The sequence below is a fragment of the Sceloporus undulatus genome, chromosome 8 (assembly GCF_019175285.1).
Source record: "Sceloporus undulatus isolate JIND9_A2432 ecotype Alabama chromosome 8, SceUnd_v1.1, whole genome shotgun sequence".
NCBI lineage: Eukaryota > Metazoa > Chordata > Lepidosauria > Squamata > Phrynosomatidae > Sceloporus > Sceloporus undulatus.
Window position 1 is genome coordinate 30,824,755 of NC_056529.1, and position 25,079 is coordinate 30,849,833.

General features: G+C 39.8%; 2 protein-coding genes across 3 annotated transcripts in view; one reads left to right on the top strand and one right to left on the bottom strand.

Annotated features, from left to right (window-relative positions):
- Window positions 1–2,345, bottom strand: part of LDAF1 (lipid droplet assembly factor 1) — an 8,790-nt gene extending 6,445 nt beyond the window's left edge. The window contains exon 1 of one of the 2 annotated variants that reach the window (XM_042438709.1): window positions 2,263–2,345. The gene's annotated coding sequence lies outside the window, so the exon portion shown is untranslated. Of the gene's footprint in view, window positions 1–44; window positions 90–2,262 lie in introns of those variants that run through there. The other variant, XM_042438711.1, reaches the window with a different exon arrangement.
- A 2,248-nt stretch (window positions 2,346–4,593) lies between these two features.
- Window positions 4,594–25,079, top strand: part of DNAH3 (dynein axonemal heavy chain 3) — a 65,254-nt gene continuing 44,768 nt past the window's right edge. Inside the window, exons 1-20 of the mRNA XM_042437848.1 lie at window positions 4,594–4,717; window positions 5,840–5,941; window positions 6,858–7,083; window positions 7,761–7,833; window positions 8,783–8,969; window positions 9,992–10,181; window positions 10,895–11,090; window positions 11,987–12,112; window positions 14,321–14,516; window positions 14,857–15,036; window positions 15,865–16,001; window positions 17,536–17,641; window positions 17,772–17,950; window positions 18,549–18,733; window positions 19,232–19,355; window positions 20,426–20,579; window positions 21,975–22,119; window positions 22,705–22,916; window positions 23,723–23,814; window positions 24,532–24,646. Coding sequence (XP_042293782.1) covers window positions 4,685–4,717; window positions 5,840–5,941; window positions 6,858–7,083; window positions 7,761–7,833; window positions 8,783–8,969; window positions 9,992–10,181; window positions 10,895–11,090; window positions 11,987–12,112; window positions 14,321–14,516; window positions 14,857–15,036; window positions 15,865–16,001; window positions 17,536–17,641; window positions 17,772–17,950; window positions 18,549–18,733; window positions 19,232–19,355; window positions 20,426–20,579; window positions 21,975–22,119; window positions 22,705–22,916; window positions 23,723–23,814; window positions 24,532–24,646 — 2,958 coding nt within the window. The 5' untranslated portion in view covers window positions 4,594–4,684. The remainder of the gene's footprint in view (window positions 4,718–5,839; window positions 5,942–6,857; window positions 7,084–7,760; window positions 7,834–8,782; window positions 8,970–9,991; window positions 10,182–10,894; window positions 11,091–11,986; window positions 12,113–14,320; window positions 14,517–14,856; window positions 15,037–15,864; window positions 16,002–17,535; window positions 17,642–17,771; window positions 17,951–18,548; window positions 18,734–19,231; window positions 19,356–20,425; window positions 20,580–21,974; window positions 22,120–22,704; window positions 22,917–23,722; window positions 23,815–24,531; window positions 24,647–25,079) is intronic.

Sequence of the window (25,079 nt, forward strand, 5' to 3'; positions counted from 1 at the left end):
AGAAAAAGAGTGAAAGCTCTGCTCTGGACCCCCACACAACATACTCTTAACTCCCAGAATTCCATAGCCTCCTTGTGGCAGAAAAAGAGTGAAAGCTCTGCTCTGGACCCCCACACAACATACTCTCTAACTCCCAGAATTCCATAGCCTCCTTGTGCCAGAAAAAGAGTTAAAGCGGTGCCAAAGCGGGTTATTTCTCCAGTGTGGATGCAGCCAACGGGGCAGAAATAACTGCAGAAATAACCCACTTTGGCACCACTTTAACTGCCCTGGCTCAAGGCTATGGGATTCTGGGAAGTGTAGTTTGTTGCGGCACTACTTTAACCGCCACGGCTCAAGGCTATGGGACTCTGGGAAGTATAGTTTCTTCTGCCACTACAGCTTTGCTGGATTATTTTTGCAGTGTGTTTTGGACCTCACTGAAAGATAGGGCAACTTTTAGTTAAAGTAGACCATAAAGTTGCACTGGAGGACCTAGATATTCCTTGAGAGAACATATTAATCAAACCTGTGAATAATCAAGTCTGCAAATAGCAAAGTCACAAATATGGAGGGATGAACAGTATTCAGTATTCCAGGGTAGCTTGTGAGGAGGGCTAACCTGCTTTCCCCTTTTTGTTTTGCTTAGCAGGTGCTTCTGGAGACAGTTCTTAGCTTGTCTGTCGCACACACAACTACAATAAGATCACCTGCAGTTAATTCTTTCCCTGGTGAAGTTGTATTTCATTGTGTACTACAGACCCGCCACCACTGCAAGCCAACTCTGAAAGTCTGTCTTGCTCCAGTCCCACTTCACCGTCCTCCCAAAGTCAATGCTGCAGAAAACTTCCAGCTAGACAGAAAACAAGAAAAGCAGGTAGATGGGCTAGGCTTTGTATAAAAAACTGTAATAAGAAGCTTCTTTATCAGAGGCTTTGTTAACGGAACTATGTATTGAATCATAGAGTTGGAAGGGATCCCAAAGGCCATCTTATCCTATGCTATCATGTGGGAATATAGAATCATGAAGTTGGAAGAGACCCAAAGGACCATCCAGTCCAACCATTCTGCCATGCAGGAACTCACAACCAAAGCACCCCGAGAGATGGCATCCAGCCTCTGTTTAAAGACCTCCAAAGAGGAGACTCCACCACTCTCCAAGGCAGCATCTTCCATTATCAAACAGCCCTCACTGTCAGGACGTAACGTTTAGAAGGAATCGCTTTTCCTGTACCTTGCATCCATTATTTCATGTCCTATTCTCTGGAGCAGCAGAAAACAAGCTTGCTCCATCCTCAATATGACATCCTTCAAATACTTAAATGAGGTTATCATGTCCCAGGTAAAGATGCTTTTGTGTAGTCAGGCCTTTTAAGCTGATAAGGACTGGTTTTTTTTGATGTCCTGCTATATAAATTTTAATGGCTTGTGTTTTTAACTTGTTATATGTTAACCTATAACTGTTTTAACTCTTAAAATGATTTCTTTTAAATTTTTAAAGCAGTCCTCTTAGCATAGTAATATCAAAGAACTTTGACACAAAGAGGAACAGGACACATTCATGCGGCAGGGCCAGTCCAAGACCTTTCAGTGGAAAAGACTGAGCAGCACATGATGCACTCCCTCCCCTTAACCATTGGTACATAGTGAATACATCCCACGTTGGGACCAGGAAGTACACATCCATCTTGTGTGTGTATGAGTGCCTTCACGTTCCCTGTGGACTTATTGCAACCCCATGGGTGTCAAATAGGGTTTTCTTAGGCATGGAATATGCAGAGGTGGTTTTGCTTGTTTCTTCCTCTGAAATCTAGCCTACACACCTGGTATTCATTGGGAACCTCCCATCCAAGTATTAACCAGGGCTGATCTGCTCAGCTTGCAAGATCAGATGGGATCCGGTGCCTTTAAGGTGCTTAGGCTTTTTGTGTCCATCGCAGCTTCAGCTATTTATGCTTCTGTAGTATCAACAGAAGCCAGTGTGGTGCAGTGGTTTGAGTGATGGATTAGGGCACTGGGTTCAGATCCCTGCTTGGTAATGGAAACCCATTGGGTGACCTTGGGCAAGTCATACTCTCTCAGCCTCAGGGGGAAACCAACCTCTGAACAAATGCTTCCAGGAAAACTCTTAGGGTTGCCATTAGTCAGAAATGACTTGAAAGGACACAACAACAATGTATCAACAATTGAAACTTTCCCTTTGCTGTCAGTTATGTTCGTCTGCTATCTGCTAGAATTGTCACTAAGCATTTGGCTTTATACTGAATTAATAAAGCTACCTACCATATCAGAATGGCTCTGGAAGTTGTTACAGCAACTATCCTTTACAGCCAGCCATAGAAGTAGTTGTTCCAGCCAAGTGAATGGAGGGAGGGGGGTGTTGAAGAGAGAAGACTCTTGTGTTGTTGCTTAGGGACCATAATGCTGTCACCCTGGTTACTCAGGCTGAGAAGCGAAAGAGAGAATGCCGTACACAGAAGTTCCTTTTGAGCTGCAAGAAGCAACCAGCACAGAGACAGGTAACTAGGACAGGAACAGGTAGAAGCCGACCTCCATCCCACTCCTTTGCATTTTCACTTACTGTGTGGTTGCATCCAGTAAAGGTATTGCAATTGGAAGGAACAGGATAACTTTGGATTTGCTTTCTCACAGGGACTGCTTGGTTGCTTCTTTCAAAGCCCACAACCTCCCTGCAGAGGTAATTCAGATCCGACAGGGATAAAAAACCAGCTGAAATCTGGAGGAAGCAATCTGAGCTGTCTATGGGTGGAAAGGAAAAGGGGAGAGAAAGCAAGGAAGCAAGGTTTTCATTTGGCACGAAGCAGACAAAATCAACTGGTCTGAGATGTGATGCTGGAGAAGAGTTCTGCAAATACTGTGGATTGCAAAAAAAGGACCAATGAATGGGTCCTAGAGCAAACCAGGCCTGAGTTCTTCCTTAAGCAAAGATGACTAAACTGATGTGGTCATATTTTGGCCATATCATGAGAAGACAGGACCCCCTTTAAAATACAATAATGTTTGAGGGCACTGGAAAAGAGGAAGACTGTATATCAGACGGATAGATTCAATCAGAGACACCACAGCCCTGGATCTGCAAGAGCTGAGAAGGGATGTTGAGGATAGGGTGACCTATGCATAGAGTTGCTATAGGTCAAAGTCGACTTGAAAGCTGTTAACAACAACAAGCAATAGGTGTGACAAATTAGGACAGATGAAGTTTGAGTAGTGCAGGGTCAGGGTAAGTCTTAGAATTGTGTGGGCAATAGTATTTCCCATTGTCATGTATGGATGCAAAAGATGGACAGTGAAGGAATGAGACAGAAAGAAAATCAGCGCATTGGAGATGTGGTCCTAGAGAAGAGTGCTTAGGGTACCATGGACAGACAAAAAAGTCAAACAAATGGATCCTTGAACAGATCAAACCAGAACTCTCCTTGGAAGCCAAGATGGTCAAATTGAGAGTATCGTACTTAGACCACATGGATCACTAGAAAAAAACAGTACTGCTAGGAAAGGTAGAGAAGAAAAGTAGGAGGGAAAGACTGCAAGCAAGATGGATGGATTCAATCATAGGCATGGGTTTTCAGACAGAGCAGAACAATGGAGGATAGGGAAACTTGGAAGTGTCTCACCCACAGGGTCACCATGAGTCAGAACTGACTCGAGGGCACTAAACAACCACAACAACAGGAATACACAACCAAAGCACCCAAGACAAATGGCCATTGAGCTTCCGTTTAAAAACTTCCAAAGAAGGAGACTCTGTCACACTTATGGGAATGTGTTCTGCTGTCAAACAGCTCTTACCATCAAGATGTTCCTCCTAATGTTTAGGCAGAATCTCTTTTCCTGTAGTTTGAACCTATTGCTTTGGGTCCTATTCTCTAGAGCAGCAGAAGACAAGCTTGCCCCATCCTCAGTATGACACCCCTTCAAATAGTTAAACACAGCTATAATATCACCTCTTAGCCATCTCTTCTCCAGGCTAAACATCCCCAGCTCCCTTAGTTTTTCCTCATAGGGATTCATGGTTTCCAGACCCTTCACCATTTTAGTCGCCCTCCTTTGGACACACTCCAGTTTCTCAACATCCTTTTTGATTTGTGGTGCCCAGAACTGGTCACAATATTCCAGGTGGGGCCTGACCCATGCAGAATAGAGTGGGGCTATTACTTCCCTTGATCTATACTATACGTCTATTAATTAAAGCAGTCTTTCCTGAGTAGGCAACGGAAACATGTGCCATGTTCTTTTTCAAGAAACATCAAAGTTAGTGCAATTTCTTCCATATTGATACTGTCTATTTGCATATTTATTTTTGCTTGCTGTATTATTTGCAGGCCACATTTTGAGGATATATCTCTGAAAAGAAGGGTGTAAATGTATCCAATTAGGAAAGTGGTTTAAAAAGCCACTGTTTGGGATTTTTTTTTCCTTCCAAAAAATGAAATTCTTGGATACAAAGTATAGATTTGGCAAGGTCAGATAGAACATACGGGAGGGGATTTCATTCCAATTGGCAGCCTTGGAAAGTACAGAAATAGGGTCTGTGGGGTCTTGGATTGACTGTCTGGCCTGAAATGAGCTCTTTGAATTCTATTTCTCTTCCAGCTATTGCAAACCGAGTCTCAGCTAAGACTTTCTCACTGAAATTGATTCTCATCTGAAAGCAGTCCAGACATAGCTGGAGCCAAAGTTCATCATGAATCCAAGTCAGGATGCCAAAATTGTGAGGGTGAGTACAAATACATGTGATCTAGTTATATTGGGACTCTGAGAAGGAGACAATATGCTCAAAGGGATTTGAATACCTTGCATAAAAGCCGTTCTTTTCTAGTTAACGGTCCTCGATTTTCCTGGCTGCTAATTTTGCAGTTCAGAAGCTACATTTAATAGCTTCATGGCTAAGTGTTGGCGAGTCTCTGGTCTTTATGAAGTGTGCTGGCTTTAATACGGATGAAGTACGATAACTGGAAAGTATTAGTTTGAGGAGTAGGCTTTGCGGGTTTATCTGCATAGGAGAGATGAGCTGCCTCAAAAGGATTATCTTTTAATGTTTCTTTCCATATTTAACAGCTTCTCCTCTTTCTATTTCTTTGCACAGTTACTAGCTTCTTCTCAATATCTGGGTTTAAGAAAAACATTTTTATATTAAAGTGCAGAACTCAAGCAGAATAAATTATGGATCAGACCATGAAGGATGGAAAGTCTTTTCCTGAGATGCTCCTGAGGATCTGTTGCCTATTATAGAATAATACATTTGGAAGAGATCTTAAAAGCCACCCAGTGTAAACTCTTGCTGGATTGGATTTGGTTCCCTAGTCCAGCATACTGTTTCTCCATTGGCCACCCAGATGCCTATGGGAAGCATATAAACAGAATATGAATGCAATGAAACCTCCTGCTTTTGTTCCACAGCATTGGGCTTCTAATGTTAATATACAGCAGTCATAACTAGCAGACAGTGACAGTCCCATCCTCCATGATTTTCACTAGTCACTCTCCCCTAAAGATAATCTTCATGAGAACTTTCCTTTTGTGTCTGTGTATGCATATGATGTACATGATGGAGAAGAAGATCATAGACCTTTTCATGTATCAGCACTGTCAGGCTTGAAAATTATTAGTTCAGAAACTGGCAAGAACTTACTTTATTGTGTTTAATTGTATTTTATCTTTTACTTTCCATTCTATTGCATTCTCAAATGTTTGGATATGGATGTGTCCACATAATGACTTCATGTGTGCGATGTATCTTCAACAAAGGCTAGTGTCTGCATCTAGACATGCTTTGTGTTACTTTCCTAATTCTTACAGGCTTTCTGAATGTTTTCCTGTTACTTTGTATGATCCTTAGGTACAGAATGATTCTATCTATAATATGAGCCATGCCAAACAAATACCAGAATTACCACCTTTGCCTCCTTCGGCTGCAGTAGACCCTTCTGAACTATATCAGGTAGGCAAAAGCTTCTTCCCATGTCACATTTGCTTGTCCTCTCCTTTGTCTTTGCTCTTGTCTGTGGCTGAAAAGGAGAGGTGAAAAAGCAGCAATAGCAAGGAGAAGCAAGACCAGAGGTCTGTTTCTTTCAGCAGTGGACTGCCTGAAAGCTGTGGGTCTTAACAATTTTGCAGCAATGCAAACTCTTGATGTAGGCCCTGGTTACAGGCTACATCCACTCTGGGCTCAACAGAGAGACTGGTCTTATTGCCATTTAATGCTGGAAGGAAATATAACATTATTGTTTCTAGCCAGGGACTAGAACAATTAATAAATATAGCCAGTGGCCATGCTGGCTGGAGTATTCTGGGAGGCATAGGTACAAAACACACTGCAGAATTAATCCAGTTTGAAACTGTTTTAACTGCCCTGGCTCAATGTTAGGGAATTCTGGGAACTATACACTGGTACCCCGGGATACGAATGCGCCGCCTTACGAAATTTCCGGGTTACGAAAAAAATCCATTCAAAAAAACTGTTCCGGGTTACGAAGGTTATTTCGGGTTATGAAAAAATTTTTGGTGCTTTTCGGCGCTATTTCACACGAAATCGCGGCTTTTCCCCATTAGCGCCTATGGCTTTTTCGGCTTACGAAGTATTCCGGGTTACGAAAGCGGCGGCGGAACGAATTAATTTCGTAACCCGGGGTACCCCTGTAGTTTTGTGTGACATTTAGCCTTCTCTGTCAGAGTGCTCTGATGCCACGATAAACCACAATTCCCAGGAGTCCCTAGCACTGAACCAGCAGTGCAGTTAAAGTGGTCTCAAACTGAATTATTCCTGCTGTGTGTTTTGGATCATAGTCAACCAAACTTTGTTTTTTGGGAACCTGCCAGAGAGTTTTGCTAATCCTTCCTCCCCCTTCACATTTCAGATGATCCAAAAGAGCAGCTATTACCCCACTCTGATGCAGAGAGCATCCTGGATGTTGGCAGCTCCATTCAAAGAGCAACGTTATTTCCGAAGCCCAAGCGACTCCATTGCCAACAACTACACTCTCACAGCACGCAACCTGAAGATGATGGATTTACAGAAGATAGTTTCACCTGTAAGGGCAAAGAAGATATTTGGACCTGCAAAACAGAAAGCTGGATTTTCACGTATCCTACATGCTAAAAGTGAACTCACACCTTGTTCTAGGGGGGGTGGGAGCATCCGTGCTAATTTGACTTTATGGGGACACTGAGAGCTGCCCACAAGTGTCACATGCGTATTCATGGCTGGGATGCTATGAGTGGAATTAGAAGTTAAAAAGATACATACAAGTGCTCCATATTTAAGAGCTGCTTGTTCTCTGTGTTTGCCTTTGGGCCCTGGAGACTGTAAGAATTGCTATGCTGGATCAAACCAAAGGCCAGTCTAGTCAGGTCTTCAGTTCCTACAGTCCCAGATGTCTTTGGCAAGCCCATGGATATAAACTGAGTGGAGTAGCACTCTCTCACTCATGTTCCCCCGAAACTGGTTTTAACTATTGAATTGCTTCAGTCTCCTCAACCTTCCCAGTTCAGCTCATGTTTGGTGTCAGAGCTAAACTGAGAACTGTGAGGAGTCTAAAAGCAGTTAAGTTAATAAGGAAAGTCAGGAAATGATGCCAAAGTTGTTTTTGAAATGTGAGCTTCTTTTAATATATAAAGTAGCTCCTCCAGTCCTACTTTTTAGGTAAACGGGTAAGTATATGTTTAATAAAAATGCATGTGTTGAATCTGGCTCGTTCATTGGCCTGGAGTGGGTCATTTCTTTTTCTTCACCAGTATTTTTCCTTAACCAAGTCTCATAGCTCCAAAAGAATATCTTCCTTCTGAGAAGAAGGCAAAACTTTCTTTAAGAATCACAGATGCTGAACCTGAGAGGTATTGTGAATTTATCACTTGTAAACCCATGGATGGGTTAGCTGGTAACGGAACACAGGTGGTTGAGGGGATGTGGGCATGTGGGTAGTTATAATGTTGAAAAAGACTGAACGCAGTTCTAGCAAGAAATTGCTTTTCATTCTGAGCTGCTGCAATGAGATCTTTCTGTTTCATCCATGAAGTTAGAAGTTATTGAGTTAGATAAAAGCTATTGAGTTAGATAGAGACAGGGCATCATAGGAAGTTAGGAATGTGAAATTATTTCTTGGCAAGAGCCAACATTTAAAAGAGGGTAATTACTGCTCGTATCTTTTACCTATTAATGGTCGCCTTTCATATTTCTATAGAACACACATTTGAACAGAATGAATAATAAAACTATATGTTTGTGCCAAAACACAGGCGTGTAGATTAGTTTGTTATTGTTCTATCTCAAATATCTTTTAGCAGACTGGAACAAATACATAACCACCAGAGTTGCTAAATTCCTTGCAGCTACTATTACTCTCGGTATAAGATATTTGAAACAGATACAGTAAACCTTGTAAAATTAACTATAGCTGCCATTATTACTGCAGATATTATGTGACTTGTTGTATTAAATTTTATATGCTTTTACAAATTGATTGACGATGCCCATCTATACGTATATGGATGGGATATGCCTTTTTATTATCTTTTATTATTTTCTTTCTATTGATTATTATTATTATTATTATTTTGCTACTCCTTGCACACAAATGCAAGCATGCTTCTTTAGATCAGTGAAGAACAAATAAAATTCTGATTAATTGTATGCATATTTTTCTAATGTACATTGTACATTCATAAATATGGTTGCTGTTTCCACATCACAGAATTAAGGGATGGCAAAAGCATAATATGACCGAGGCTGTCTAAACTTATATTTATGGTTATTCTCTCACATGCTGATGGCTTCTAATTCCAGTGCTACAGAACCACTCCAAGTATGCAGTTCGGATTTGTTACAGATGGATCAGGAAATCCCAGCGGTAGGAATTCCTCATTATTCTGACAGCCTTCCACTGACTCCAGAAGAACAGCTGGTTGTCATGCTCTACCATGAGGAGGAGATAAACAAGCAACAAGAGTTACCTACCGATACTGATCTAGAGGTAGGGACGCCATTTCTAAAACCAAAAATCAGAAGGTTAGTGAAAAAGAAATTATACTACATCATAACACACACATACTGGAAGTTCCTTTCCAAATGATCCTGTTGCATCACAAAGTAGTGCACCATAGACTTCCTCTTTCAGGCCCTCCCTCCCGCCTTAATTTTATATCCTCCTTCACAAAACTCCAAGAAATCTTGATACCTCAAGCATTTATCTTTAGTTGTTGCTTCTCTTCTATAAAAGGTTTGTATGACTACATTGATAACTAATCACACACAGCCCATGACAGATTTAATCAGATTTGGATAAATATACGTATTTCAAGCTTTCAAAACTCCACTCGCTTCTTCATCAGACAAAGGTGTTTTTTCCCTGATGAAGAAGCCAATGGAGCTTTGAAAGCTTGCAACGTGTATATTGTGCATTTTGGTTGATTCAATAAAGGTATCACTGTTTTGTGTATTTTGGATGTTACTGTATTTTGCTATATGGCCAACATGGTTGCTCCTGGACATGTTATCTAAATTTTAGGTTGTAACCTTCCAACTTGAACAGTCTTTTATTTCTCAGCATCACTCATTCTTTCATACCATAATCCGGCAGAGAGAGGCAGGTAGTCCTGGTTTTAGTCCTGGCAGCTTTTGATTGTGATTTTGGCTACATTTGCAGTATAGAAATAATCCGGTTTGACACCACTTTAACTGCCATGGCTCAGTGCTATGGAATTCTGAGAAACGTAGTTTTGTGAGACTTTTAGACTTCTTTTTCAGAGAGCTCTGGTGCCGCAACATATTACAGTTCGCAGAATTGCATGGCATTCAGCCATGGAAGTTAAAGTGATGTCAGACTGGATTGTTTCTGCAGTGTGGATGCAGCCTTTGTTCCACAAGAGAGTCAGGGGTCAAACAAGATCTGCTGCAATATTTTAACAGTTCTCACAAGTTGAATTTCTGGTACAGTATTACACTCTAGTTAATAATGATAATTCTGTCTACTGTGTTTTTTTGGGGTGGTTGTAGCGATACTGTTACTACATCCATAAAGGCATCCGGAAAGACATGCTGGCACCACAGGATGAACATGTGATGGACAATATTTTAAAGCATATCCCAAGTCATTTTCTCAACAGTCCAAATCTGGAGGCTTTACTGAAGAGTTTGACAGAAGAGATTCAAGATGATTATCAGATTTGGCTCATGAAAAACATTGGTAAGTGCTCAAAAGTAATTTGATGTGTAGTGACTCTAGAAGTTTAGTTATCATGTAGGCTGCATCTGCACTGCAGAAATAATCCAGTTTGACATCACTTTAACTGCCATGGCTCAGTGCTATGGAATGCTGGGAATGGTCATTTGGTGGGGCACCAGAATAAGCTGTAGTTAAAGTAAGTTATTTACTGTAAATTGAGTATCAGAATTACGCAAGCTCCGTTTTAAGCAGGTTCTGGCTCGAGATACAAGATCTGGTGTTTTTACGGCCTCAAAAGAAGTCAGAAATGACTTGAAAGTACACAACTTACAAGGAGCTTTTGCTTTTGCTCCTTGTAGGTTCCATTGTACACATTTGGGTACTGTACTACTTTCAAAAATGGTGGGTGCTTCCAGATGGCAGAAATCACATTTCATCAATCAAAAGCCATTTTACAGTTATTGTTCGTTACTTTCCTTAAAAGATCTTTAGTTAGAGATAAGAAAGATGGGTGAAACAGTGCTAACATGGGAGATTTACAAATAGAAAATAGAAAATGCCATTTAATATAATTTTATGAGGGGTCCAGATGACACTGTTGTCCATTTATAACCCTCATGTCTAGAACCACCCCAGGATGGGGAGGATGATGACAACAATATTGACGACTTTGTGTTTGTGTTTGTTCTTTCATTTGCTTTACTCTTTCTTTGCCTTATATGGTTGTACTCTAGTCGATTACATCTTAATGGATCCAGATGAGAGAAAAAGACTTTTTATATACAATATTCCACAACCTTTCCCACAAAGAGTGATCCGTGCACCAGTTCCGTGGCACAAAGTCTACCGAGAAGTGAAAATCTGGAATGAAAGCCACCTCTTCACAATTAATCCTATGATGCTTACTTTACAACGCCTCTGGTTTACAGAGTAAGTCGCCTTGCTTCAAAAAACTAAATTCTGTAACCTTTTTGATACACATCATTACATCATTATGAGTTCTCATGCATTCTGTTTCTCTGGATAATCTTGGACGAACCACAATCTTTCAGCTTTACATGTCTCATGTAATTGTTGTGAGGATAATAAATCTGTTAGTTTTGTTGTCTCTGACTTCCCAGTCTTTTTTCTACCAAGGCCATGCTATCTTATTTGTAAAGAATTTTGTGCATTATTTTGGTGAATTGTTTCCAAAAATATTTTTTTTAAAAAAATGGGAAAATGTGTTACTTGATGAAAATCCATGATTGACAGGAATCTTTGTAATTTGGAATTTATTCTGCACAAAATCCATCCATGTTCATTTTGTGCAGAAAACAGCATTTTCTTGCACAAAAAGAATGCAGAAAATGCCATAATGTGCACAAAGGGAGTGTTTAAGTGCACTGATATGTGATACAGAAATGTACTTGCTATAAAGGGGTGTTTTCTGCCCCCCAAAACTGTAGAATAAGTCCCCAGCTTCTGCAACATCTGCAACCAACATCTTCTCAGAAAGTACTGTTTCTTGCACAAAATAATCCTGTTTTCTATGCAAAAATCCACGTGCCAATTTTGTGCAGAAAATGTCCTGAACTGCAAATAGGTTTTGAAAACTGTGCATTCTTTAAAGTGTGGCATACAGGTAGTTTTTAAACACTTTGCCACAGCAGGAAGAAAACTGTTAAAAGAACTAGTTGCCTCCTTCGAGAACATCCGTAATCCGGACATGAAACAAACTCATTTCTTACTTACTCAAAGGCACTGATATTATTATAGCTCCATGTAATCTTTGGATTATATCATCACGTTGTGTTCATAGTAGCCATGCATCCTTTTCCCTTTAGGTTTTGTGAACTCAGGTTTGTTCGCACCAAGGAAATCCTTGCAGGTGATTTGCCACTACTGCCCAATGAATTTGAAGAGTTGGTCCAAAAGCATTGTCAGGAAGCTCATGATATTCTTCTGAACAGGTCAGAATCTTATTTTATTTTATTTCCTGCCTTTCTCCCAATATGGGACTCAAAAGCAGCTTTCTACTTTCAAGCAACAGATTGTCAAAGCAGAATGTCTAGTATTGTCATTATAAAGTAAGTGTGTGTGTGCATCTGTTGAGGGATGCACTGTACTACTCCTTTTCACCTCAGTCCAAGGAGCTGTCTTTTCTATCCTTCAGTAATATTAAAACCATCTTTTCTTTCTGGTTGTTATCTGTCGAGATATGCATTCTGGTAGTAGGTAGAGCCAGATACAACTGATGGGAGATACCAGGGTATTTTACCGGGGTAAAAGTAGTCATGGCTGCCTTCTATTACTTGCTTCCTGAGCTCAAAGCTTGAGAAAAGGGAGTATGCTAGACAGGATGTAGCTATGGGGTAGGAGACAAAATGAGCCGTCTAGTGAAATTTTATTCCAACCCCAAACTTTTAACATTGTGGTGACTTAAAAGTTCAGTTGATCATATAGAGATACAAGTTGGGCATCCAAAGAAAAGATTTAGCCAAAGACTGGAGGAGGGCAAATGTTCTCCCCATCTTCAAAAAGGGGAAAAAGAGGACCCAAATAATTACTACCCAGTTAGCCTGACATCAGTATCAGGTAAGATTCTAGAGCAGATCATTAAATAGACAGTTTGCAAGCACTTAGAAAGGAATCCTATGATCACTAAAAGTCAATATGGGTTTCTCCAAGACAAATCATACTTGCTTGGTAGATGAGGGGTATACTGTGGATGTAGCATATCTTGAGTTCAGTAAGGCCTTTGGCAAGGTTCCCCCATGATATTCTTGCAAACAAGCTTGTAAAATATGGACAATGCTACAGTTAGGTGGATCTGTAGTTGGTTGACTGATGGAATTCAAAGGGTGCTCACCAATGGTTCCTTTTCATCCTGTATAGAGATGACTAGTGGGGTGCCACAGGGTTCTGTCCTGAGCCCAGTGCACATCTTGGATGATGGAATAGGGAGCATGCATATCAAATTTGCAGATGACAGCAAATTAGGAGGGATAATTGATAGAGAAAAGGATCAGAATTAAAAATGACCTTAATAGATTAGAGTCCAGGGGAGAGTGACCAAAACATTGAAAGGTCTGGAAGAGCTGCTTAGGGAGCTGTGTATGTTTAGCCTGGGAAATAGAAGGTTAAGAGATGACTTGATAGCCATGCTTAAATATTTGAAGGGATGTCATACTAAGGATGGACCAAGCTTGTTTTCTGCTGCTCCAGGGAATAGGACATCAAGCAGTGGATTCAAACAACAGGAAAAGAGATTCTACCTAAGCATTAGGAAGAACTTCCTCATGGTAAAAGCTGTTTGACAGTTGAACACAATCCCTTGGAGAGTGGTGGAGTCTCCTACTTTGGAGGTTTTTAAACAGAGGCTGGATAGCAATCTGTCAAGAATGCTTGGATTGCAGGGGATTGGACTTGATGGCCCTTGTGGTTTTCTTCTTCTTTCAAATTTATGATTCTGTGAAGTTAACAAGGAAAGGCAAATACAAGAGTTCAAGATGTGAGTGATTTTTACCATCTCAGTGTGCAATGCTAGAAATCTGGGAACTGAAGGAAAAGGGTGAAGAATTCTTTTTAGAAGGGCAGTGCCTTCATTTTGCCCCTCCCCAGCTATACCCTTCAGAACATACCCTAAAAGACCGAAGGGAAAGCTTGACCCAAGAGAGGAAAATATGGGTGGCACCCGCAGAACCTCTTCAAGACCGCATATGAGCCACTATACTGGAAGATCAGGAACAGAGCCATGCTTGATCAGAATCGGGCTCATGTTGAGCTATGTCCTTTCTAACCATTTTACACTAAAGTTTTAGAAGGTGCTAAGATCCTTACACATGTCCTTCCATGGGTTTGAGGTTTAAGTTTGTTTCTTCAAATGCTGGATTCTTGCACAGTTCCATCATGTCTTTCATGTCAACGAGGATGATACAATAACAACTCAAAAATGGTCTGCATTTGGCAATGGTTTTTATTTCAGATACCTTTAGTCCACCTTTTGGATGCACAGTCCCCAAGGTAGCCTCCCAACACATTATTTAAAGGAATTAGCACTCAAGATAAGTAGAATAGAATAGAATAGAATCTTTATTATGGTCATAGCTCAGCACAGATAAAAAGGGACTACAGAATAAAACAAGATTAGTAAGATAAAAGTAATTTATCTATTACAGGTGGATTCCCACGTGTGCAGATCTTTTTATCGAGCAGAAGCACAATTGGCTCTATCTTGCCCCACAGAATGATCTGGACTCTTCTCAACAGATAGAAGAATATTTTGCCTCTGTAGCAATCCTTATGTCGTTACAGCTACGGGAGATGGTCATTAATTCTTTAGAAGACATCCTTTCTTTTTTTAAGATTCACAAGGTAAGCAGAGCAGAACATATTACTTTGGTTTGCAATGTGACTTACAACACAATAAATATTTTTATTGCTCGCGTACACTTGTAAGTACATTACATATATATGTACCTGTTTATTAACAACATTAATATTTTGTTGTTGTTCTTAACTGCCCTCAAGTTGATTTTTGTGGTTGAGACATCTCCCAGACCCCTGTCCTCCACTACTCTGCTTAGTTTCTAGACATTCATATCCCTGACCTCCTTAACAGAGTCCATCCATCTGCCATGCAGCCTTCCCCTCTTTCTGCTTCCCTCCACCTTCTTCATCAGACATACTTTTTTCTTTCTTTCTTTGTCTTGAGGATGGCAATGACTTTGGAGAAACGTACCATGAAATGCAGTTTTTTATACCACAAATACTAGTCATTAAACTGGATGTGGAGGACCCCAACATTATATTTGAGCCAGATACAAGAGCTTGCTGGGATTTAATCTACCGCTGCTTCATGGGAGTCCTAAAGAATTCTGAGGGACTTCCAAAGGTATGAAAACATGGCATTTAAGAAAGTGATCTTACACAGGTTTATTCAGAAGTAAATGACAGTGTGTTTATTTTGGCAAACTCTTAGATCAGTGCCTAGAGGAAAAAACTGGATGGGTGGAATCGAGAAGTCAAGCCATGTGACGAAGGCCATGTCTCATTTTGCCCAAAGTGCCAACTGAAATGTAATCTTGAATACGTAAAACTGTATGGGTCAGATCCAAATGTAAGCCAAGCTTAGAGTAAATGTGTTGGAATCAGTGGTACCTAAATTAGTCGTTGCAAACTTGAGTCTCATTGATTTCAGAGTGACCCATCTAAGTCTGACTTAGGCTGAATCTGCACTGCAAAAATAATAATGCAGTTTGACACTACTATAACTGCCATGGCTCAATGCTAAGGAATACTGGGATTTGTAGTTTGTTGTGGCACCAGAGTTGTCTGACAAGACTAAATATCTCACAAAACTACAAATGCCAGAATTCTATAGTATTGAGCCATGACAGTTAAAGCAGTGTCAAATAGCATTATTTCTGTAGTGCAGATACAGCCTCAGTCTGGATCTAACTGCATGACTTCAGTTATTCTTTAAATCAAAACTTCAGCTGTATGCAAACTTCCTTAAAGGGAAATCTCAGTCCCAGTGGTTTTTTCTGAATAGATATATAAGATTCAGCTGTAAAAATTGTGGAGGATGTGTATGTGTGATTGTTTGCCACATTTGCCTGTAACTCAAGCAGAGCCTCAATGTTTTCAATAAAAATAATGTTACATGTATCTTATTATGTTGCCCTATTTTTGCTGTGGGGTTTCCCCTTGTATTTTTTAGGTCCAAGTTAAACTTTTCCCGGAATTAAAAGGGGATGACCTAATTCTTCGTACTGTCCAAGAAGATGAAACTTTAGTTTCAGAATATGTGAAAAAAACTGCTGAGATATTTGAGCGCAATCTGATTGGTCCACAGAAGTAAGTATATTTGATGTATAAACGATGCAACTTAAAACAATGCAGCTCTTTGTTAAAAGTCTTCAGTTCTAGAAGGTTAGCATGGCACATGCCATATAGAAATTTAAGGTTTGCAGATACAAGATTATTGGCAGTTCCACCAGTGAGTACAGCTTTGCCAAGGCTGTGAGCTTTTCAGTATCTGGCTCCACGTTTGTGGAACAGTCTTTCTTTGCACCTCCAACTGGAAGAGGATCTTACTCACTTTTGTAAAGGGTTGAAGACCTTCCTCTTCGATTCGTCAGATTAAGTTGCCGAGGTGGGTAGCAACTGATGAGGATTTTGTGTTTAGCATACCAGTAGTATATGTGTGTGTGTGTGTGTGTGTTTGTGTGTGTATATAATATAATTATATGTATATTATTTTAGTATTTTAATATAGTGTTGTGTTTTATTGTTCATTTTTTATTGTATATGTTCTGATGTACCACCCTTTGGTAAAAAGGTCATTATAAATAAACATTATTATTATTATTATTATTATTATTATTATTATTATTATTATTATCCCAACTGAATTAAAATAATATTATTAATATTAATATAATATAATTACCCAAAGCAAAAAGCAAAAAGACTTGTGAACATAGTTCTGGTTGTTCGTTGTTGTTGCTGTGTGCCTCCAAGTGATTTTTGACTTATGGTGACCCTAAGGCGAATCTATCATAGGGTTTTCCTGGCAGGTTTCTTCAGAGGGGGGTTGCCATTGCTATCCTTAGAGGCGGAGAGAGGGTGACTCCAGCCAAGATCCCCCAGTGGGTTTTTCTGCTCCAGGGGGGATTTGAACCCTGGTCTCCAGAGTCCTAGCTCAAACCATTATATCTTGCTGACTCTTTTAGTTCTGGAATCCTAAGGTTGGAAGATTGGCAGTTTGAGGCCCTAGTGCTGCATGATGGGTTGAGCTCCCATCGCTACTTCCAGCTTCTGCCAACTCAGCAGTTCAAAAGCATGCAAATGCAAGTAGATAAATAGGTACCACCTTAGTAGGAAGTTAACAGTGTTTCATACAGTCATGCTGGCCACATGACAACCGGAGTCGTCTTTGGACAATGCCAGCTCTTTGGCTTAGCAATGGAGATGAGCACTGCACCCTCCAGTTGGTTACAACTAGGCATTCATGTCAAGGGGAACCCTTTACCTTTACCTTTAAATATCCTGGACCAAGCATCTGCTCAGAAGCATATGCTTCCACAAGGATGGATTGGGCAAAGTGAGGTGGGTACCACAGGTGACAAATGCTGGGTGGCAAGAGTGATAATTTTGTGGCTACATTTCCTGAGCCCCTGACCATTTTTCTCTGAATCTGAGGATAGAGCTGGAGGAGCTCTGCTGGTCTTCATTTCTTAGTGTATAGCCAAATAAAAAAATCTCATCAACCTAACTTAGAGGTTGACAGGATGGTTGCAGTCATTTTTTGTTCTTAAAGTATTTATTCTTAATAATTAACTAATGCTGATTTTGATCATTTCTATTTTCCTGTTTTTCTATATTTAAGATACTTAAACGTGTACAATAAATACAGCGACCTCTTGAATAACAACGCAGAACAAGACGTGACTGATTTTTTGAGCAAAAGGCATGATCTGGACGATTTTGTGCTGGTAGGTATTTATTATATGATTAAAAGCAACCTTTGCTGAGGAATGAACAAATATTGGCAAGGACTGGCTCTTGGAGAGGTTATACTTGAAGTTCATGTCCCCAAGGAGGCATCCTGGATTTCTTTTGCAGAAAATCGATAGTTTGACAAAGCTGAAAAAAGAAATTGCCTCCATGCATGTTACTGTCCCTCTGGCCATGTTTTGCCTTGATGCATTAAAGCTGAATGAAGAGCTTTGCAGACGGACTCAGCGGCTGAAAGACAGACTGATTGAGTTTGAAGTGGAGGAAAACAGGGAGGTAAACCAAAGGTATGCTCAAGTAAAGAGATTATGACTTTAACTAGAAGTGCATGGAAATTGGTTCTTTTGTTGCTTTCAGAAAGAGAGAAGAGAATATGTCTTCATGATGCCATTGGTTAATTTCAAAGGCCTGGTTCTGACGGTTCTAGTAATGCTTCAAACATGGGATTGTATGTATTCTGAGGGCATTTGGTACCCATACCTAGCTCTATTATTTGGTGAAATCTTCAAGGGTAGAAAGGGGAGGGATCAGGGCAATCTCCTTAGACCATGGAACTGGGGACAGTGCTGATCTCTTGTCTCATGAAAGTCGCTACCAAAGCAGTGTGTTCCTGCATTTGTGTTGAGAGGAGGTGTAATCCCTGTACTCAGGCTACCTCCTCCTTAGTGCCATCAAACTCTCCTGCTCTCTGATATTAGTCACAATGATGCTGAAAAGTGTCTGGAATAGATCAGACATGGCATCTAAAAAGTTAATTCTGTTGTTAGACAGACAGATAAAAGAAAGCAAAAAACCCCCATAGAACATGAAGGGTTGCTGCAAATAATATTTGTATATGTTTGGATGCCTGTGAAATTACACACAGCCTTCTGTTTCTGTTTGTAGCATTTGCAATCAGTACAACATAATTGCAGACAAAGTCAGCGAAGTGCCTTTGACCACCGAGGAGCTTGTCGAGCTCACGGCCTATTTGAAAAAATCCAGCGATGTTACTGTTTTTAAGCTGCGTCGTGAAATTAGGGAGGCGATCTACAGACTCGAGTTCCTGATGGACTATGCTGACCTCCCTGGTATGTACCGAAACAACCAAAACGGAACGTATGCAGCATGGAACCATGGCAAGGGTGACATTAAGATATTGGGATGGTCACCCAGTTAAGTTTACAGAGTGAGGTGGGGGTGAGGAATCTTGTGGGAGGCAATTTGCCACTTCCAGATTCTTGCTGGTTTGCTTTCTCTAGCTTTTATGGAAGCAGAGGGCATTACTTCTCTGTCTTATCCCTAGCAGATCTTTGTATTCAAAAAAATTCCTCCTGAAAGCAGTGGGAAAGAATACCCATCAATATGGATCTAGCTTTAACTCATCATTAAAGTCTAGCTCCAGGCAAGGAAACAAGTGCTTTTTGTACCCTTTGTTCAGACAGAAACTGTGGCTTTGAAGCTGGCTCCATATTTTGGGAAGGGGTGTCTTTGACTCTAAAAATACCATAAAATAAAAACAAATTGGATTAGACTTCTGTCATTTTCATGTTCTTAAGATGGTTTTGAAAGGCAAACTTTTTTCCTAGATGATGATATAAAACTAAACAGTACTGTTCTCCATTGGCCGGATGAAATTGAGATAATATTTGATGCCAGTAGGAACCAACTGATGAATAGACGGGATCATGCAGAACTTGCTTTGGTAAAAAGGTATGATGAAATGGCTTCTAGAGATTTTGAGGGTTTGATTGAGTGCATGTATTTGAATGAACAAACCTGATTTACCTTGGACTCATATGCAAACTGTAATACAGTCATCTTTAGGGTCTCCACCCCCATCTCTCTGATTTTAATAATATCGTTCTTACCTCAAAATTATGCTAAATATGTTTTAGGGTCAATGCATACAAAAATGAAGTTTTGCACAATTATGCAAAACATTTCCACAATTCAGTGTGCTAGTAAAGGGCTATAAAGCCCTAAATGGCTTTGGTCCAGTCTATTTAACATCTATTATGATCCCATCTGCCCCAAGATCCTTAGAAAGAGCTTTATAGCTTTATAGGCATCCCTGTTGGGAATGCAAGATAGACTTCTTGTTGCTGCCACTAGGCTCTGGATCTCCCTTCCCAGGAAAGCCAGAATAACCCCATCCTTGCTGTTCTTCCATCAACCAGCGAAGACTTTTTTATTCCAATAGGTTTTTAGAACTGAAGGTTTTAAGGAAAGGCCCTTTAAGAGGATGCTAAATTGTTTTTAGTGAACTATTTTAACTGCTTTTTATTATATTTCTCTGTGTGTTTTCAATTGTTTTAATGCTGTGAATTGTATTTTAATGTTGGTCTTTGTATCTTTTTAGGTAAATTATACTTTTAAAATAGTGAACCACATTGAGCCCCCATTTTGTGGAAAAGGCAGGATATAAATCAAGATGATAATAGTGAGGATGGTGGTGGTGTATATTTCATTGGAAAATATGTTTAAAATAATGCAGAGGATGGATTGTTTATGTATGAACATATGAACATCAGTCCTTATTTAGGACCATGTTAACACAGAAACCACCCAAACATCTCATTTATATCCAAATGTATATCCAAAGTTGAGTTATAGATCCTTTATGTATTTGTTTTATTTAGAAATGTTGCATCATGTTTTCTTTTACAAAAGGTAAATTTGAAGTATCTTCATTCGTCACTTCATTTTTTTTTTTAATTTACTTCAGTTGAAGAACATTCTTTAACATGATACTAAGTTTGGCTCTTTTTGATTTCAAATAGGTGCTCAGAGTTTGAAGCTATCCTCGAAGGTTACAACAAAGAAGTTGAAAGTTTCCGAAAGAAGGATGTCATGACTATGGAAGAAATGAAGAACAACGTGGAAAAATTTAATGAGTTGTCTAAGAATTTGGACTTTGCCCTGGCAGAATATGAAGTTAGTCTTGATAGGGAGGAATTTGCAATTGCATTGTTTACTTAATTGATTTTATGCCATTATGTATGGGAGGAAGAAAAGATAGGGAGACATTTCCTCCCTCCCTCACGAAAATATAAGAGGTGTGCTAACATGCCAATGTGAAGTTAGTGTGAACATGTGTGGTGCAGTGCTCATCTGGGAAATATAGGTTTGAGGCCTCACTTTTCTGCAAATCTCACACAGGGCTTGAGCTTATGGCCTTGAGCAAAGGAGGATGATGGAAATGGTGAAAGGTCTGGAAAGCGTGCCCTATGAGGAAAGACTTAGGGAGCTGGGTATGTTTAGCATAGAGAAGAGTAGCTTAAGATGTGATATGATAGCCCTGTTTAAATATTTGAAGGGATGTCATATTGAGGAGGAGCAAGCTTGTTTTCTGCTGCTCCAGAGAACAGGACACGGAGCAATGCATGCAAGCTCCAGGAAGAGAGATTCCACCTCAACATTAGGAGGACATTCCTGACAGTGTTTGAAAGTGGAACACACTCCCTCAGAGAGTAGTGGAGTCTTCTTCTTTGGAGGTCTTTTAAGAAAGGCTGGACAGCCATCTGTCAGGGATGTTTTGATTGTGAGTTTCTGCATGGCAGAGGGTTGGACTAGATGGTTGTTGTGGTCTCTTCCAACTCTATGATTCTATGATTCTGAGGCGAAGTGGGTAAAGTGTGGCCCATGGGCTGCATGTGGCCCTTTGGACCAGAAAGTGTGGCCGTGAAGACTCCCAGCCACCCTTCATCCTCATGTGCTGGTTTGAGGATGATTTTCACCTTAAATTCAGGCCAGAATTCCCCAACATTGGCTGAAAATGTAGAGGTTTACCTCTCATCCTCACCCCCTTTAAATGTTTCTGAAAAGTTGGCAAAAATGGCAGTTGGAAATAATGTTACAGTATGCTGAAATGCAGAGGTGTGGCTCACAAGAGGGGCGGAGGGGGGATACCCTCACCCACTCCACAGTTCTCCACCCTTGTGGCCAGGGATTTATTGTCAAGAAAAGACTTGGTTTGAAGCTTCCTTACAAACTAATAATTTTGTGTGAAGTCGAAGGCTTTCATGGCCGGCATCCATAGTTTTCTGTGGGTTTTGGGGGGGCTATGTGACCGTTAATTAAATGGAGACCCTGAGGCTTTGCCATTCAACAACAGAACAATACATAGATTAACATGCAAATCACTTCTCCTCAACCAACAGTATATATACATATATATACAGCCACAGATGCTGGTGAAACGTCAGGGAGAAGAAACTCTTCAGAACATGGCCACCAATCGGCCCGACAAAACCCACAAAAAACATACTTTGTGTTTTGTTGAACAGATCAATTTTGAAAACAAAAACAATGCCTTTTTTTTTGTTCCAGGCTATTAATAAGGAAGAAGAACTACTTGAACGGGAGAAAAGTCAGTTTCCTCTACTTCAGACCATTATCACACACAAACAGCCCTTTGAGCAGCTTTGGGTGACTGCTTATAATTTCCACGTAAAGTCTGAGGAATGGATGAATGGTGAGGATCCGTTCATGTTAATAAATTGTTTTCAACGAAATTGGGGATTTTTATTTGGAGGCTTCTTATTTTGATTTTGGTGGAGATATAGAAATATACTGTGTGTGCTTTTTATGAAAAGCAAAGAGACCAACTTTTGCACAGCAGAACCAGTGTGGGACAGTGATTAAAATGTTGAATTGGTTAGGGATTGGGGAGTTGAGAAATCCAGAAGCCAGGCCCAATTGTGCCAGGAAATATTACTTCTTCTCAGCCTGACTTACCTGACCGGACTGCTGTAAAGATAAAAGGGAAGAAAGCAATGTAGATCTTCTTGAGCTCATTAGAAGCAAAGCAAGATATGGGTATAACAAATCAATCAGTCAATCTATATGCTCATAAAGATAAAATGTATTTGAAAAGCCCATGGTTCACACCCAGGCAAGCACTGGTCAGAAAATCATTTCTACATGGAAATGGTCTTTGTCTGGTAAGATATATTTTTCCCATCGAAGCAATTTCAAAGCTTTCATCTGGTAAAATGAATCTCTCCAGGTGCTTTGAAATATTCAGAATGCTTGTTTTCTTTTCTGATTCTGCATGCAGGACCTCTGGCACAGTTGAATGCTGAAGAAATCAGTGAGGAGGTCTCAAACATGTGGAGGACTGTATACAAGTTGACCAAGACCTTTGTGGATCTTCCTGGCCCTAAGCGTTTAGCAGAAAATGTGAAATTTAAAATTGACAAATTCAAACAGCACCTCCCTGTCCTCTCTATTGCCTGCAATCGTGGGATGAAAGACAGGCACTGGGAGCAGGTACTGTACAATGAAAAGATGTCAATCAAGGCTGTGTGAATTATTTTGATACAACGGTATTTGCAACTCCTTGAATGAAAAGTGTATGCTGATCTTCCCACCAGACTGAAGCTGGTCATGCCAGCACATGGTATGACTGAATTTGAACTGAATATATATAAGTGGTGAATTGACCTAATGCATTGATTCCCACCCTGTGGATCTCTAAATACAGTCGGCCCTTCTTATACACAGATTTTTTATACACGGATTCAAGCATACACAGTTTGAAAATGTTCCAAAAAAGTATACATTTACCTTGATTTTCCATTTTTTATTAGGGACACCATTTTGCTGTGTCATTATATTTAATGGGACTTGAGCATACACGGATTTTGTTATACACGGGGGATCTTGGAACCAAACCCCAGCGTATAACAAGGATCCACTGTATAGTTTAACAAAAACTCCCAGAATCGCTCATCACTTGCCATACTGGCAAGAGTCTTCTAGAAACTGAAGTCTATATTGGGATCAGTACCAGAAAATGGGTAAGGAGATAGTCTCCTTTCTCTTATATGAGGAATACAGGATAGTGAAAACTTGTTCTAAATACTGATATACCTTTCCCTTCCCCATTCCTTGCTTTCTGCCTTCCTTCTCTCCCTTCAAAACATTTTTATCATTAAAAAAAAAGATTCTCATATACTTTCAATACTTGTTACAGCCTTGTAGCATATAAACTGGTATGACTGTCCCTGTATAAACTTCTTTTCTGACTGAATATTATGGTTACTTTTTTCAATCTCACACATTTTTATTTTTAGATTAGCGATGTAGTTGGATATGAGATCAGACCGGATGAAACAACTTCCCTCATGAATATGTTGGAATATGGACTTTCAAAATATATTGAGAAGTAAGAAATCCTCTCTGGGATATTTGTTGTACACTTTAAAACAGGGGTGAGCAGGTTTGGGAGGTCTTTGGGGTAATTTTTGGCTCCTAAGACAAACCACAGCTGCAACAGTATTAGAAGATAAAATCTTATGTGACTGAAAAAATGCATCCAGTTTTATAAATCCTCTTTTTTAGGGATTTAAGGGGGAAATTGTTAGTAGTGGCAGAAAAAACCATTTATTTTCATTGGAACTATTTTTGTGGCAGGGAGGTTCTTTGGGAGGGCATCCAGAAGGAACCCATGGTAAGCATGCAATCTGAAGGCTATCCAGATCTGTGTTAAAAGAATGAAGAAAAAAAAACCCTTTAATATCTATTTAATGTTTTCTGAATGTGTGTACAATTGTGTGTGTGTGTGTGTTTACAGCTAATATGTAAAGACAATCAGAAAACTTTACAGCTCAGTTTGGATTTTTTAGTGTCAGATATTTATCAGGAAGGATCTTGGTCTTGCTTCAGAATGATCTGGCAAAGTGATGCCAAACTACTAGCAGAAAACAACAACAGACTTGGAACAATTACTAAAGAAAGTTAAAGAAGTCAGGCTTGATGTTGAAAACCTGGAAGACAAAAATTGTGACCATGGAACACTTACATAAATTCAGTTTACAAAATGATGAAATCTGAGATGTGTTTCACTATATTTAGTTATTTTAAAATTTCCGTTTCCATCTAGGTTAGAACCTATAGGAGCCGCAGCCAGCAAGGAATATTCCTTAGAGAAAAACATGGAGAAAATGAAATCGGAATGGGCCAACATCTGCTTCACTTTTGTAAAATACCGAGACACGGCAAGTACCTTCCTTTTAACAATTCTGTTTTGAACCGTCATTCTAGTTCTTTTCTTGAGTAGTTTTGTTGCATGTTGCTTCATTGGAGTCAATAGTTCTACTGCTGATGCTTCCATAGGAATAGAATAGTTCCCAAATTTCTGTTTGTTTATTAGTTGTTTAGTTAGCTATATTTAATCCCATTTATTTATTTGTGATATTAAAAACATAACTGAGTGAGTGTTGCAGTGCAGAGTGCAGGGCTGCTGTTATTCAAGACATTATTCATCATTGCTCATTCATCATTTGACTGTTTTAAGTTCGCCCTCTGATGAATTTCTTCACTAGCTGATGGTTGAGAGAGTAAATGGCCCACAGTCACCCAGTGAGTTTCATGGCTCAGTGGGACTTGAAATTGAATCTTTCAACCCCCAGTTCAACATTATAACCATTA